The 14,467-nt window shown below is 40.6% G+C and overlaps 1 protein-coding gene across 2 annotated transcripts in view; it reads right to left on the bottom strand.

The window, feature by feature from the left end:
- Positions 1–14,467, bottom strand: part of NUP210L (nucleoporin 210 like) — a 163,136-nt gene that overhangs the window by 70,721 nt on the left and 77,948 nt on the right. For both annotated transcript variants that reach the window (XM_054461107.1, XM_054461097.1), the window contains exon 17: positions 8,107–8,299. In XM_054461107.1, the coding sequence (XP_054317082.1) occupies positions 8,107–8,299 (193 nt within the window). The remainder of the gene's footprint in view (positions 1–8,106; positions 8,300–14,467) is intronic.

Here is a 14,467-nt window from a genome sequence, read left to right as displayed (position 1 = left end):
GTTTTTTGTTTTTGTTTTTGTTTTTGTTTTGAGACGGAGTGTCGCTGTGTTGCCCAGGCTGAAGTGCAGTGACGTGATCTCGGCTTACCACAATCTCCCGGGTTCAAGTGATTCTCCTGCCTCAGCCTCCCAAGTAGCTGGGACTACAGACACGTGCCACCATGCCTGGCTAATTTTTGTATTTTTAGTAGAGATGGGGTTTCACTGTGTTGGCCAGGCTGGTCTCGAATTCCTGACCTCGTGATTTGCCCGCCTCGGCCTCTCAAAGTGCTGGATTACAGACACGAGCCACCACGCCCGGCCTGAAAACTGGGTTTTTGTGCTGACCATGCCCATATGTACCCATATGACCCCGAGCAAACACTTTATTTCTTAGTTCCTTTATTAAATGAGGGACTGGGCCAGGCAAAATCTAAAATTCTTTCTAGCTTTGATAGTCTATGAGTCCAAAAATAGGCTGACAAGTGTAATTTTTTGTCCAATTTACAAATGGAAGTGAGAAAGGGATAGTCCTTTGGGATCTTTCATCTTTCATTCTCCTAAACTGTTCTCTACATTTACATGTCATGTAAGTCACTTAACAAAGTTTTTAAATGGCTAACTGTTCTTAATTATATCAATCCAAACTCCTTAAACTTGTATTTGAAGGCTTCCATATTCTGACTCTGCTTTAATCATTCATTTTTCTTTCTGTTTCTTTTCTTTCCTCTTTCTCTCTTCACCTTTTTCTTTTTCCTTTGTGTGTGTGTGTGTGTGTGTGTGTGTGTGTGTGTGTGTGTGACAGGGTCTCACTCTTCACCCAGGCTGAAGTGCAGTGGTGCAATCACAGTTTACTGCAACCTCTACCTACCCGGCTCAAGCAGTCCTCCCACCTCAGCCTCCCAAGTAGCTGGGACCACAGGTGCACGTCAACATGCCTGGCTAATGTTTTGTAGAGATGGGGTCTTGCTATGTTAACCAGGCTGGTCTTGAACTCCTCAGCTCAAGTGATCCTCCTGCCTCAGCCTCCTAAAGTGCTGGGATTACAGGTGTGAGCTACTGCACCTGGCCTTTTTTTCTTTTTTTAATTTAACAAACATGAATCTGCCACTTCACTTAGGTCAGTTTTAATTTTGTCCTCAATATATAATCATGCCTACATCTGTGAGGCAGTTTCTCATGATGCCACATTCATTCAACAAATATTTATTGAGGACCTACTACATGCCAGCTGCTATGTTAGGTAATCAGAATACAGAAATTAAGAAGAAAACACAATTCTTGCCTTCGAAGAAACCCATAGTTTAGTGAGGGGAGACTGAGTAGTAAACCAATCACTGCAATACAGTGTGATAAGTGCTATTATAGAAGTATGTACAGAGCACATATAGTATATAAGAGCACAAAGAAGGAATATTTATTCTAGATTGGGAATATAGAGGGACAGAAAACTCCTAGGTTCCCTAGAGGAAGATTTCAGCCCAGTGAAGATGCGAGAAAAGCATGTTTTAAGAAAATAGAACATATACAATATATGCAAAGGAAAGAAGAATGACAAGCCTTGTCATAGTTAGGGATCTAAAGTTGTTGAGGGTGAGAAAAATATAGGATATGTGTGCATAGTAATAAGAGGTGAAACCAAAGAAGTAAACAGGGTCAGTCTGTTAAGCTACAACATACAAATTTTACCCTGAAAGAATGGGGAGTCTCTGAAGACAATATGGTGACAGTATAGTCAGCGGTCAGGACTATGGGCTTTGAGGTCAGAGAGCTTGCTGCTTCATCTATTTACCTTTGTAATCTTAAGTCCTAAAACTGAGCCAGTTATAGTAAGAACTAAATAAATGTTTGATAAATCAATAAATTCACAAAATGGGGATAATAATACCAATCTCTCATGGTGGTTAGAAGATTATGTGAAAAAGTGTATAAAGTAGTTAGTGCAGTGCCTGGCATGTCACGAGAAATCAGTAAATAGCAACCAAAAAAGGATTTTAAGAGAGATATTCAGACTTGTATTGTGAAGAAGAATCATCTTCCGGTGTAGAAGAAAGTGGTACAAAAGCTAACTTTTAGATTTCCGGTATGAGCATTTGGGTAGATGTAGAACCATTCAACGGAATAAGGAGCACTAAAATACATATATTATATATATGTATGATATGGTATATTATACATAACATGTATATATTATATATAAATTATATAACATGTCTACATATTTTATATGCATAAAATATATTAAATAATATTTTATTATTTTTTAATAGAGGTGGTGGGGGGGTCTCACTACGTTGCCCAGTCTGGTCTTGCACTCTTGGGCTTAAGTGATTCTCTTGCCTCAGTTTCCCAAAGTGCTGGGATTACAGGCATGAGCCACTGCACCTGGCCTAAACAGTTACATTAATGGTCCACAGTGAATCATGCCTGCTGGTATCCATGCCTTTGTGTAGTCCCACCCACCTTGACTCTGGTTTTTGTCAGGTGACTTACATTAGCGAATGGAACATCAGTGAATGGGACATCAGCAAATATGACACAAGCAGAAGCTTAATAAGCACTTGGGCATGAGGGCTTGTTGCCCTTTTAGAACCTCAACTATGCCTTGTGCCTCTCTGACTTAGTCTCACTCGCCTTCTTAAGCTCATTCTTGCTATTTCCTCTTCCTGTCACCACTCCAGGTCTCAGCATAAATGTCACTTTCTCAGGGTAGCCTTCCCTGTTCAAGACGAGGTTAGGTCCCCCTGAAGCTCTCAAGTCTTCCTGTATTTGCACTTAATACAGTTGTAATGTTTAAAGTCTGGCTTCTCCAGCTATAGTCTGCCTTAGACTATAAGTATATAAGGGCAGAAGCCATGTCTGTCTCATTCATCATCTCCAGTGCCTAGCAGAGGACCTTAGATGTAGCCTTTCAATAAATATTTACTAACAAATAAATGATATTAGGAAAATAGTAGGCAGTCAATACATTTTAAAATTGAGTAAGGCACTGGGCGCGGTGGCTCATGCCTGTAATCCCAGCACTTTGGAAGGCCAAGGCAGGCAGATCACTTGAGGTCAAGAGTTCGAGACCAGCCTGGCCAACATGGTGAAACCCTGTCTCTACTAAAAATACAAAAAATTAGCCGGGCGAGGTGGTGCAGGCCTGTAAGCCCAGCTACTCGGGAGGCTGAGGCAGAAGAATCGCTTGAAACCGGGAGGTAGAGGTTGCAATGAGCCGAGATCGCGCCACTGCACTCCAGCCTAGGAGACAGAGCGAGATTCCATCTCAGTAAATAAATAAATTTAAAAAAAAAACCAAAATCAGGTGCAATGGCTCATGCCTGTAATCCTAGCACTTTGAGAGGCTGAGGTGGGAGGATCACTTCAGGCCAGGAGTTTGAGACCAGCTTGGGCAACATAGTGAGAACCTGTCTCTACAAAAAATTAAAAAATTAGCTGGTCTTGGTGGCATGCACCTACAGTCCTAGCTACTAGGGCAGCTGAGGCAGGAGGATCACTTCAGTCCAAGAGTTTGAGGTTATAGTAAGTTATGATCTGCTCTACTGCTCTCCAGCCTGGGAGACAGAATAATATCCTGTCTCTAAAGAAAAAGAAATATATTTTAAAATTAATTTAATTTTATGTTCTTGTAAGAAATGTTGGCCCCTCAGCCCTAGCTTTGTAAACAAGTAAAACTACCTTCATGTTTTCTAAAAAATACAAGAGTCAAAGATAAAAGGTGATATGTGATAAAATCTAAAATAAAACTCTTGCCCATAAGAAAATATTTAGGGCTGGGTGTGGCAGCTCATGCCTGTAATCCTAGCACTTTGGGAGGCCGAGGCAGGTGGATTGCCTGAGCTCAGGAGCTCGAGACCATCTTGGGCAACATGGTGAAACCCGGTCTCTACTAAAATACAAAATATTAGCCGGGCACGGTGGCACGTGCCTATAGTCCCAGCTACTCAGGAGGCTGAGGCACAAGAATTGCTTGAATCCCAGAGGCAGAGGTTGCAGTAAGCCGAGATAGCACCATTGCACCCCAGCCTGGGCAACACAGTGAGACTCTGTCTCAAAAAAAAAAAAAAAAAAGAAGGAAAGAAAATAAGTGTAGAAACACTCAGATATACGATTAAGAAACTCACTCAAAATCGCACAACTACATGGAAACTGAACAACCTGCTCCTGAATGACTACTGGGTAAACAACGAAATGAAGGCAGAAATAAAGATGTTCTTTGAAATCAATGAGAACAAAGACACAACATACCAGAATCTCTGGGACACATTTAAAGTAGTGTGTAGAGGGAAATTTATAGCACTAAATGCCCACAAGAGAAAGCAGGAAAGATCTAAAATCGACACCCTAACATCACAAATGAAAGAACTAGAGAAGCAAGAGCAAACAAACTCAAAAGCTAGCAGAAGGCAAGAAATAACTAAGATCAGAGCAGAATTGAAGGAGATAGAGACACAAAAAACTCTTCAAGAAATCAATGAATCACTGGGCGCGGTGGCTCATGCATGTAATCCCAGCACTTTGGAGGCCGAGGCAGGCGGATCACCAGGTCAGGAGATTGAGAACATCCTGGCTAACACGGTGAAACCCCATCTCTACTAAAAATACAAAAAATTAGCCGGGCGCAGTGGCGGGCACCTGTAGTCCCAGCTACTCAGGAGGCTGAGGCAGGAGAATGGTATGAACCCAGGAGGCGAAGCTTGCAGTGAGCTGAGATAGCGCCGCTGCACTCCGGCTTGGGCGAAAGAGCGAGACTCCGTCTCAAAAAAAAAAAAAAAAAAAAAATCAATGAATCCAGGTGCTGGTTTTTTTGAAAAGATCAACAAAATTGATAGACCGCTAGAAAAACTAATAAAGAAGAAAAGAGGGAGGAATCAAATAGATGCAATAAAAAATGATAAAGGGGATATCACCACCAATCCCACAGAAATACAAGCTACCATCAGAGAATACTATAAACACCTCTACGCAAATAAACTAGAAAATCTAGAAGAAATGGATAAATTCCTGGACACATACACCCTCCCAAGACTAAACCAGGAAGAAGCTGAATCACTGAATAGAACAATAACAGGCTCTGAAATTGAGGCAATAATTAATAGTCTACCAACCAAAAAAAGTCCAGGACCAGACGGATTCACAGCTAAATTCTACCAGAGATACAAAGAGGAGCTGGTACCATTCCTTCTGAAACTTTTCCAGTCAATAGAAAAAGAGGGAATCCTCCTTAACTCATTTTATGAGGCCAGCATCATCCTGATACCAAAGCCTGGCAGAGACACAACAAAAAAAGAGAATTTTAGACCAATATCCCTGATGGACATTAATGCGAAAATCCTCAATAAAATACTGGCAAACCGAATCCAGCAGCACATCAAAAAGCTTATCCACCAAGATCAAGTTGGCTTCATCCCTGGGATGCAAGGCTGGTTCAACACATGCAAATCAATAAACGTAATCCATCACATAAACAGAACCAAAGACAAAAACCACATGATTATCTCAATAGTTGCAGAAAAGGCCTTCAACAAAATTCAACAGTCCTTCACGCTAAAAACTCTTATTAAACTAGGTATTGATGGGACGCATCTCAAAATAATAAGAGCTATTTATGACAAACCCACAGCCAATATCATACTGAAATGGGCAAAAACTGGAAGCATTCCCTTTGAAAACTGGCACAAGACAGGGATGCCCTTTCTCACCACTCCTATTCAACATAGTGTTGGAAGTTCTGGCCAGGACAATCAGGCAAGAGAAAGAAATAAAGGGTATTCAATTAGGAAAAGAGGAAGTCAAATTGTCCCTGTTTACAGATGACATGATTGTATATTTAGAAAACCCCATCGTCTCAGCCCAAAATCTCCTTAAGCTGATAAGCAACTTCAGCAAAGTCTCAGGATATAAAATCAATGTGCAAAAATCACAGGCATTCTTATACACCAATAACAGACAAACAGAGAGCCAAATCATGAGTGAACTCCCATTCACAATTGCTACAAAGACAATAAAATGCCTAGGAATCCAACTTACAAGGGATGTGAAGGACCTCTTCAAGGAGAACTATAAACCACTGCTCAATGAAATAAAAGAGGACACAAACAAATGGAAGAACATTCCATGCTCAAGGATAGGAAGAATCAATATCATGAAAATGGCCATACTGCCCAAGGTCATTTATAGATTCAATGCCATCCCCATCAAGCTACCAATGACTTTCTTCACAGAATTGGAAAAGTTCATATAGAACCAAAAAAGAGCTCACATTGCCAAGACAATCCTAAGCAAAAAGAAGAAAGCTGGAGGCATCACACTACCTGACTTCCAACTATACTACAAGGCTACAGTAACCAAAACAGCATGGTACTGGTACCAAAACAGAGATATAGACCAATGGAACACAAGAGGCCTCAGAAATAACACCACACATCTACAACCGTCTAATCTTTGACAAACCTGACAAAAACAAGAAATGGGGAAAGGATTCCCTATTTAATACACGGTGCTGGGAAAACTGGCTAGCCATATGTAGAAAGCTGAAACTGGGTGGGGTGCAGTGGCTCATGCCTGTAATCCCAGCACTTTGGGAGGCCGAGGTGGGTGGATCATGAGGTCAAGAGATTGAGACCATCCTGGCTAACATGGTGAAACCCTGTCTCTACTAAAAATACAAAAATTAGCTGGATGTGGTGGCGGGCGCCTGTAGTCCCAGCTACTCGGGAGGCTGAGGCAGGAGAATGGCGTGAACTCAGGAGGTGGAGCTTGCAGTGAGCCAAGATCATGCCACTGCACTCCAGCCTGGGTAACAGAGCAAGACTCCATCTCAAAAAAAAAAAAAAAAAGAAAGAAAGCTGAAACTGGATCCCTTCCTTATGCCTTATACAAAAATTAATTTAAGATTAATTAAAGACTTAAATGTTAGACCTAAAACCATAAAAACCCTAGAAGAAAACCTAGGCAATACCATTCAGGACATAGGCATGGGCAAGGACTTCATGACTAAAACACCAAAAGCAATGGCAACAAAAGCCAAAATTGACAAATGGGATATAATTAAACTAAAGAGCTTTTGCACAGCCAAACAAACTACCATCAGAGTGAACAGGCAACCTACAGAACGGGAGAGAATTTTTGCAATTTACCCATCTGACAAAAAGGGCTAATATCCAGAATCCACAAAGAACTTAAACAAATTTACAAGAAAAAAATCAAACAACCCCATCAAAAAGTGGGCAAAGGATATGAACAGACACTTCTCAAAAGAAGACATTTATGCAGCCAACAGACACATGAAAAAATGCTCATCATCCCTGGTCATCAGAGAAATGCAAATCAAAGCCACAATGAGATACCATTTCATACCAGTTAGAATGGCGATCACTAAAAAGTCAGGAAACAACAGATGCTGGAGAGGATGTGGAGAAATAGGAACGCTTTTACACTGTTGGTGGGACTGTAAACTAGTTCAACCATTGTGGAAGACAGTGTGGCAATTCCTCAAGGATCTAGAACTGGAAATACCATTTGACCCAGCCATCCCATTACTGGGTATATACCCAAAGGATTATAAATCATGCTACTATAAAGACACATGCACACATATGTATTGCAGCACTATTCACAATAGCAAAGACCTGGAACCAACCCAAATGTCCATCAATGAGACTGGATTAAGAAAATTTGGCACATATACACCATGGAATACTATGCAGCCATAAAAAAGGATGAGTTTGTGTCCTTTCAGGGACATGGATGAAGCTGGAAACCATCATTCTGAGCAAACTATCACAAGGACAGAAAACCAAACACTGCATGTTCTCTCTCAGAGGTGGGAATTGAACAATGAGAACACTTGGATACAGGGCGGGGAACATCACACACCAGGGCCTATCATGGGGTGGGGGGTTGGGGGAGGGATAGCATCAGGAGAAATACCTAATGTAAATGACAAGTTAATGGGTGCAGCAAACCAACATGGCACACGTATACATATGTAACAAACCTGCACGTTTTGCACATGTACCCTAGAACTTAAAGCAAAAAACAAAACAAAACAAAACAAACAAACAAACAAACAAACAAAAAAACACTCAGGTATGAGAAAAGACTTGTATATTTTCACAATACCATGTAACCGGGTCTGCCCACTGCCATCATCTTTTGCTACCATTTCCACTGATTTATAATCTTCGAAATGGGCTAGTGTTTCATTGGAGGATTTCCATTCTAGCATTAGTGAACTGAAATTATCAAACTTTCTCCTATGTTGATCAAACACTGCTAGTTCCAGGACTGTGTCCCTCAGTCTTGATACAGGAATCTGCATTAAAATAAAAAGTAATCAAACAACAATTTAAAAATCAATAGCCTAAGGGGTAGTAAGATACCTCCAAAGCTAGGAATCGAGTTTTCTCTCAATATTTTTACCTTAAAAATTTGCAAACTTATAGCTATTGAAAGAACAATATAATAAATACCTATATACATACACTTCACCTGGATTCACCAGTTTTTAATATTTAGTTACATTGCCTTTTCTCTCTCTCCCTCTCCTTCCTCACCTTCCATTTATGGCTGTTATTTTGTTTTGTTGATGTAGGCATCATTGCAGTTCACCCCTAACTATTTCAGCATGTATCCTAAGAATACGAGAACATTCCGCTATGTAAGAAACAGGATATCACACATAATAATATTAACACTAATTCAATGTCAGTAAATGTATAGTCAATATTTTCATTCCCCAAAATATTGCCCCAAAATATTTTTATATGTTTTTTAGTTTAGATCTAGAAGTTAATCAAGGTGTATGTATGCATTGTAATTGATTGTTTACCTCTTTGGTATATTTTAATCTAGAAAAGGCACATTTGCCCTTTTTTGTTATTGTTTTTCATGTTATTGAATTTTTTGTAAAGTCCAGGCCAGTTTTGTTTTTTTTTTTTTTTTTTTTTGAGACAGGGTCTCTCTCAGTTGCATGGGCTGGAGCATAGCAGTGTGACCATGGCTCATTACAGCCTCAACCTTCCAGGTTCAAGCCATCCTCCCAATTCAGTTGCCTGAGTAGCTAGGACTACAGGTGTGTGCCACCACACCTGGATAATTTTTTTTAATTTTTATTAATTTTAATTTTTATTTATTTTTTAATTTTTTTATTTCCATAAGTTTTTGGGGAACAGGTGGTATTTTGTTACAAGAGTAAGTTCTTTAGTGATGATTTGTGAGATTCTAGTGCACCCATCACCCAAGAAGTATACAGTGGACCCGACTGGTAGTCTTTTATCTCTTACCCCCCTCCACCTTTCCCCGAGTTCCCAAAGTCTATTGTGCCATTCTTTTGCCTTTGCATCCTCAGTTTAGCTCCTATTTATGAGTAAGAGCACATGATGTTTGGTTTTCCATTCCTGAGCTACTTCACTTAGAATAATAGTCTCCAATCCCATCCAGGTTGCTGCAAATACCATCAATTCATTCCTTTTTTTTTTTTTTTTTTTTTTGAGATAGAGTCTTGCTCTGTCACCCAGACTGGAGTGCAGTGGCACAATCCTGGCTCACTGCAAACTCCGCCTCCTGGGTTCAAGTGATTCTCCTGCCTCAGCCTCCCAAGTAGCTGGGATTACAGGTGCATGCCACTATGCCCAGCTAATTTTTTTTTTTTATTATTATACTTTAAGTTTTAGGGTACATGGAGATGGGATTTCACCGTGTTAGCCAGGATGGTCTCAGTCTCCTGACCTCGTGATCTGCCCACCTCGGCCTCCCAAAGTGCTGAGATTACAGGCGTGAGCCACCAGGCCCAGCCCTAATTCATTCCTTTTTATGGCTGAGTAGTATTCCATCGTGTGTGTGTTTGTGTGTGTATCACAGTTTCTTTACCCACTTGTTAATTGATGGGCATCTCAGTTGGTTCCACATTTTTGCAATTGCAAATTGTGCTGCTATAAACATGTGTGTGCAAGTGTCTTTTTCATATAATGACTTCTTTTCCTCTGGGTAGCTACCCAGTAGTGGGATTGCTGGATCAAATGGTAGTTTTACTTTTAGTTCTTTAAGGAATCTCCACACTGTTTTCCATAGTGGTTGTACTAGTTTACATTCTCACCAGAAGTTTCCCTGTTCACCATATCTACACCAACATCTATTATTTTTTGTATTTTTTATTTTAATTACGGCCATTCCTTTTTTTTTTTTTTTTTTTTGAGACGGAGTCTCGCTCTGTTGCCCAGGCTGGAGCACAGTGTTGAGATCTCGGCTCACTGCAAGCTCCACCTCCCGGGTTCATGCCATTCTCCTGCTTCAGCCTCCCGAGTAGCTGGGACTACAGGCACCCGCCACCACGACCAGCTAATTTTTTGTAGTTTTAGTAGAGACGGGGTTTCACCGTGTTAGCCAGGATGGTCTTGATCTCCTGACCTCATGATCCGCCCGCCTTGACCTCCCAAAGTGTTGGGATTACAGGCGTGACCCACCGCGCCTGGCAATTATGGCTATTCTTGCAAACAAAAGCATAATGTGGGGAAATGACACCCTATTTAACAAATGGTACTGGGATAACTGGCAAGACACATGTAGGAGAATGAAACTGGGTCCTCATCCCTCACCTTATACAAAAATCAATTCGAGATGGATCAAGGACTTAAATCTAAGACTTGAAACTATAAAAATTCTAGAAGATAACATTGGAAAAACCCTTCTAGACCTTGGCTTAGGCAATAATTTCATGACCAAGAACCCAAAAGCAAATGCAATTAAAACAAAGATAAATAGCTGGAACTTAATTAAACTAAAGAGCTTTTGCGCAGCAAAAGGAAGAGTCAGTAAACAGACAACCCACAGAGTGGGAGAAAATCTTCACGATCTATACATCTGACAAAGGACTAATATCCGGAATCTACGGTGAACGCCAACAAATTAGCAAGAAAAAAACAACCTCATCAAAAAGTGGGCTAAGGACATGAACAGACAATTCTCAGAAGAAAATATACAAATGGACAACAAACATATGAAAAAATGCTCAGCATCACTAATGATCAGGGAAATGCAAACCAAAACCACAATGTGATATCACCTTACTGCTGCAAGAATTTTTTTATTTTTTGTAGAGAGGGGGTCTCACTGTGTTGCCAGGGCTGGTCTTGAACTCCTGGGCTCAAGCAAGCCTCCCACCTCGGCCTCCCAAAGTATGAAACCCGCATCCCTACAAAAAATAAAAAAGATTAGTCATGTATGATGGTGTGCACCTGTAGTCGCAGCTACTTGAGAAACTGAGGTGGAAGAATCGCTTGAGCCCAAGTTCAAGGTTACAGTGAGCTATGATTGCACCACTGCCCTCTACCCTAGATGACAGAGTGAGACCATCTCAAATAAATAAATAAATAAGGGCCAGGTGTGGTGGTTTACATCTGTAATCTCAGCACTTTGGGATGCCAAGGCGAGCGGATCACTTGAGGTCAGGAGTTCGAGACCAGCCTGGCTAACATGGCGAAACCCTGTCTCTACTAAAAATACAAAAATTAGCGGGGCATGGTGGTGCATGCCTGTAATCCCAGCTACTCGGGAGGCTGAGGCACGAGAATCGCTTGAACCTGGGAGGTGGAGGTTGCAGTGAGCCGAGAATGCACCACTGCACTCCAGCCTGGGCGACAGAGTGAGACTCTGTCTCAGTAAATAAATAAATAATTCAATGTTATGCTGAGCAGGCTCATAGGTAAGCTGATTGTTAGCATCTCTTGACAACTCTGAATAGTGATATCATATTGGTAACCTGAAATCGGCCATGACGGGAGTATTAACACCATAGAATTTGGCACATGTTACAAATTGGGTCCCCTCAGTTTTTTTAATCGTTGTTTTCTGTTTTGGAGAGTCTGTTAAAAATTTACTTGCACATAGTATCAGGTGGTACCACTATTAGTGATGCCAAATTTGATTATCTGCTGAAGGTGGTGACTGCCACTGGAGATCTCCCCAGTATAAAGGTATGGTTTCCCCTCTGTGGGTGATAATTTGAAATCTTGAGACTATCCCATTTCCCAACAAGCTTTCACCTACTAGTCTTAATATCCACTGATGATCTTTGCCAGGATCAATTATTACAAGGAGGATTACGAAATCATAAATTTCTAATTCTATGATTCATTTTATATAAGCTGGTATTTTCTGGAAAAGAGCATCCATTTTTCTCTTCCATCCCTCCTTCTCTTCCTTCCTCAATTCATTTTTCTTCTCTTTCTCCCTCCTTCTGTCTCTTTCTTCCTTCATTTTTCTCTTATAATCTTGAGCATCACTATGGGATCATGATTTTTTTTTTTTTTTTTGAGACGGAGTCTCACTCTGTCACCCAGGCTGGAGTGCAGTGGCACGATCTCGGCTCACTGCAACCTCTGCCTCCCCAGTTCAAGTGATTCTCCTGCCTCAGCCTCCCTAGTAGCTGGGACTACAGGCGCCCACCACTATGCCTGGCTAATTTTTTGTGTATTTTTAGTAAAGACGGGGTTTCACTATGTTGGCCAGGCTGGTCTCGAACTCCTGACCTTGTGATCCACCTGCTTCAGCCTCCCAAAGTGCTGGGATTACAGGCGTGAGCCACCGCACCCCGCTGGGATCATGAATTTTAAGTTGATATTTCTGTCATTATTTTTTAAAAGATATATTTAAGGGGTATAAGTGCAGATTTCTTACATGCATGTATGACACAATGGTGAAGTCTGGGCTTTTACTGTAGTAAACATTGTTCTCAATAGGTAATTTTTCAACCCTCTGCCATTATTTTTTGGATGCTCAAATTATCTACAATTTGGACAGTAGGGGTCCCTTCAAGCCAGCTTCTTTTTGAGAAGTCACCATTACTCTTTGAGCACTTCTTTGCTTTCTAACACAAGTTGTTTGAGACTCATTGTGCACTTTCCCTATTGAGCTGGAATCAACTAGTTCTCCAAGATGCTCTGATTCCTTTAAATGGGGACTAGTATTTAGAAACCCAGATGTTTGTACATCACTATTGGGTTATAGGCCCTTTCAGTGAACAGAGCTTGCAAATAAAATTTGTTTTTAAAAAGTGTGAGTTGTACAGCAATTTTAAAACATGTCTTTAAGCTCCCATATATATGTGAGACATACACACATATACATATATATACACACACATATACACATTCTTTAACAAGATGACTCAATGACCCAACATCATAAATATTCCACTTATTCCAAGTTAATAAATAAATTTAACATAATCTCAATAAAAATACCAGGAACACAAATAAATATTTGCCAATAATTAGCTGACCATGAAGCTAACTAAGCAGAGACTTTTAGTGGCCACACAGGTCAAAGAGTACAGATGTTACAGAACTAGTTCAGAAAAGACACTAAATAAATGCTCTCAGCAAAAACAAAAAACACAAGCAGCCACAAAACCAGGGGAGGGGAAGAATCTGATTTCAGAGTTGCTACATTATATTATACAAAATGTTGAGTTTTTAACAAAAGATTATTAGAAATGTGAAGAAATAAGTATGGTCCATACATGAGAATAAAGGCAGTTTCCATAGAAATCATCTTTGAGAATGCCCAGACATTGAGCTTACAAGACAAATACTTCTTTTTTTTTTTTCTTTTTCGAGATGGAGTCTTACTTCATTGCCCAGGCTGGAGTGCAGTGATGCGATCATAGCTCACTGCATCCTCTGCCTCCTGGACTCAAGCAATCCTCCTACCTCAGCCTCCCAAGTAGCTGGGACTACAGGCATGCACTACCATGCATGGCTAATTTTTGTATTTTTGTAGAGATGGGGTTTTGCCATGTCACTCAGGCTGGTCTCGAATTCCTGGACTCAAAGGATCCGTCCATCTCAGCCTCCCAAAGTGCTGGAATTACAGGTATGAGCCACCATGCCTGGGCCAGACAAAGACTTCTTTTTTTTTTTTTTTTAAACAGAGTCTCACTCTGTTGCCAGGCTGGAGTACTGTGGCATGATCTCAGCTCACTGCAACCTCCACCTCCCAGGTTCAAGTGATTCTCCTGCCTCAGCCTCCCTAGTAGCTGGGACTACAGGCGTGTGCCACCATGCCCAGCTAATTTTTGTATTTTTAGTAGAGACAGGGTTTCATCAGATTGGCCAGGATGGTCTTGAAATCCTGACCTCGTGATCCACCCACCTCAGCCTCCCAAAGCACTGGGATTACTGCGCCCGGCCAGACTTCTAATTAACTTTATTGTCCAAAGAACTAAAGGTATTCATGTTTGAATAACTAAAGGAAAACACAAAAGTGTTATCACATTACATAGAGAATACCAATAAAGAGATAGAAGTTATAACAAAAAAGAACCAAAAAGAAATTGTGAAGTTGGAAAGTACAATAATTGAAATGAAAAATTAACTAGAGGAATTCAACAGCAGATTTGAACAGGCTGAAGAAAGAATTGGAGAACTTGAAGCTAGGTCAACTGAGATTATCCAGTCTGATGAATAAAAAGAAAAAAGAATGA

This window comes from Pongo pygmaeus, chromosome 1, assembly GCF_028885625.2.
Source record: "Pongo pygmaeus isolate AG05252 chromosome 1, NHGRI_mPonPyg2-v2.0_pri, whole genome shotgun sequence".
NCBI lineage: Eukaryota > Metazoa > Chordata > Mammalia > Primates > Hominidae > Pongo > Pongo pygmaeus.
The sequence above is the reverse complement of the archived record's forward strand: the minus strand, read 5'-3'. Positions and strand labels throughout refer to the sequence as shown.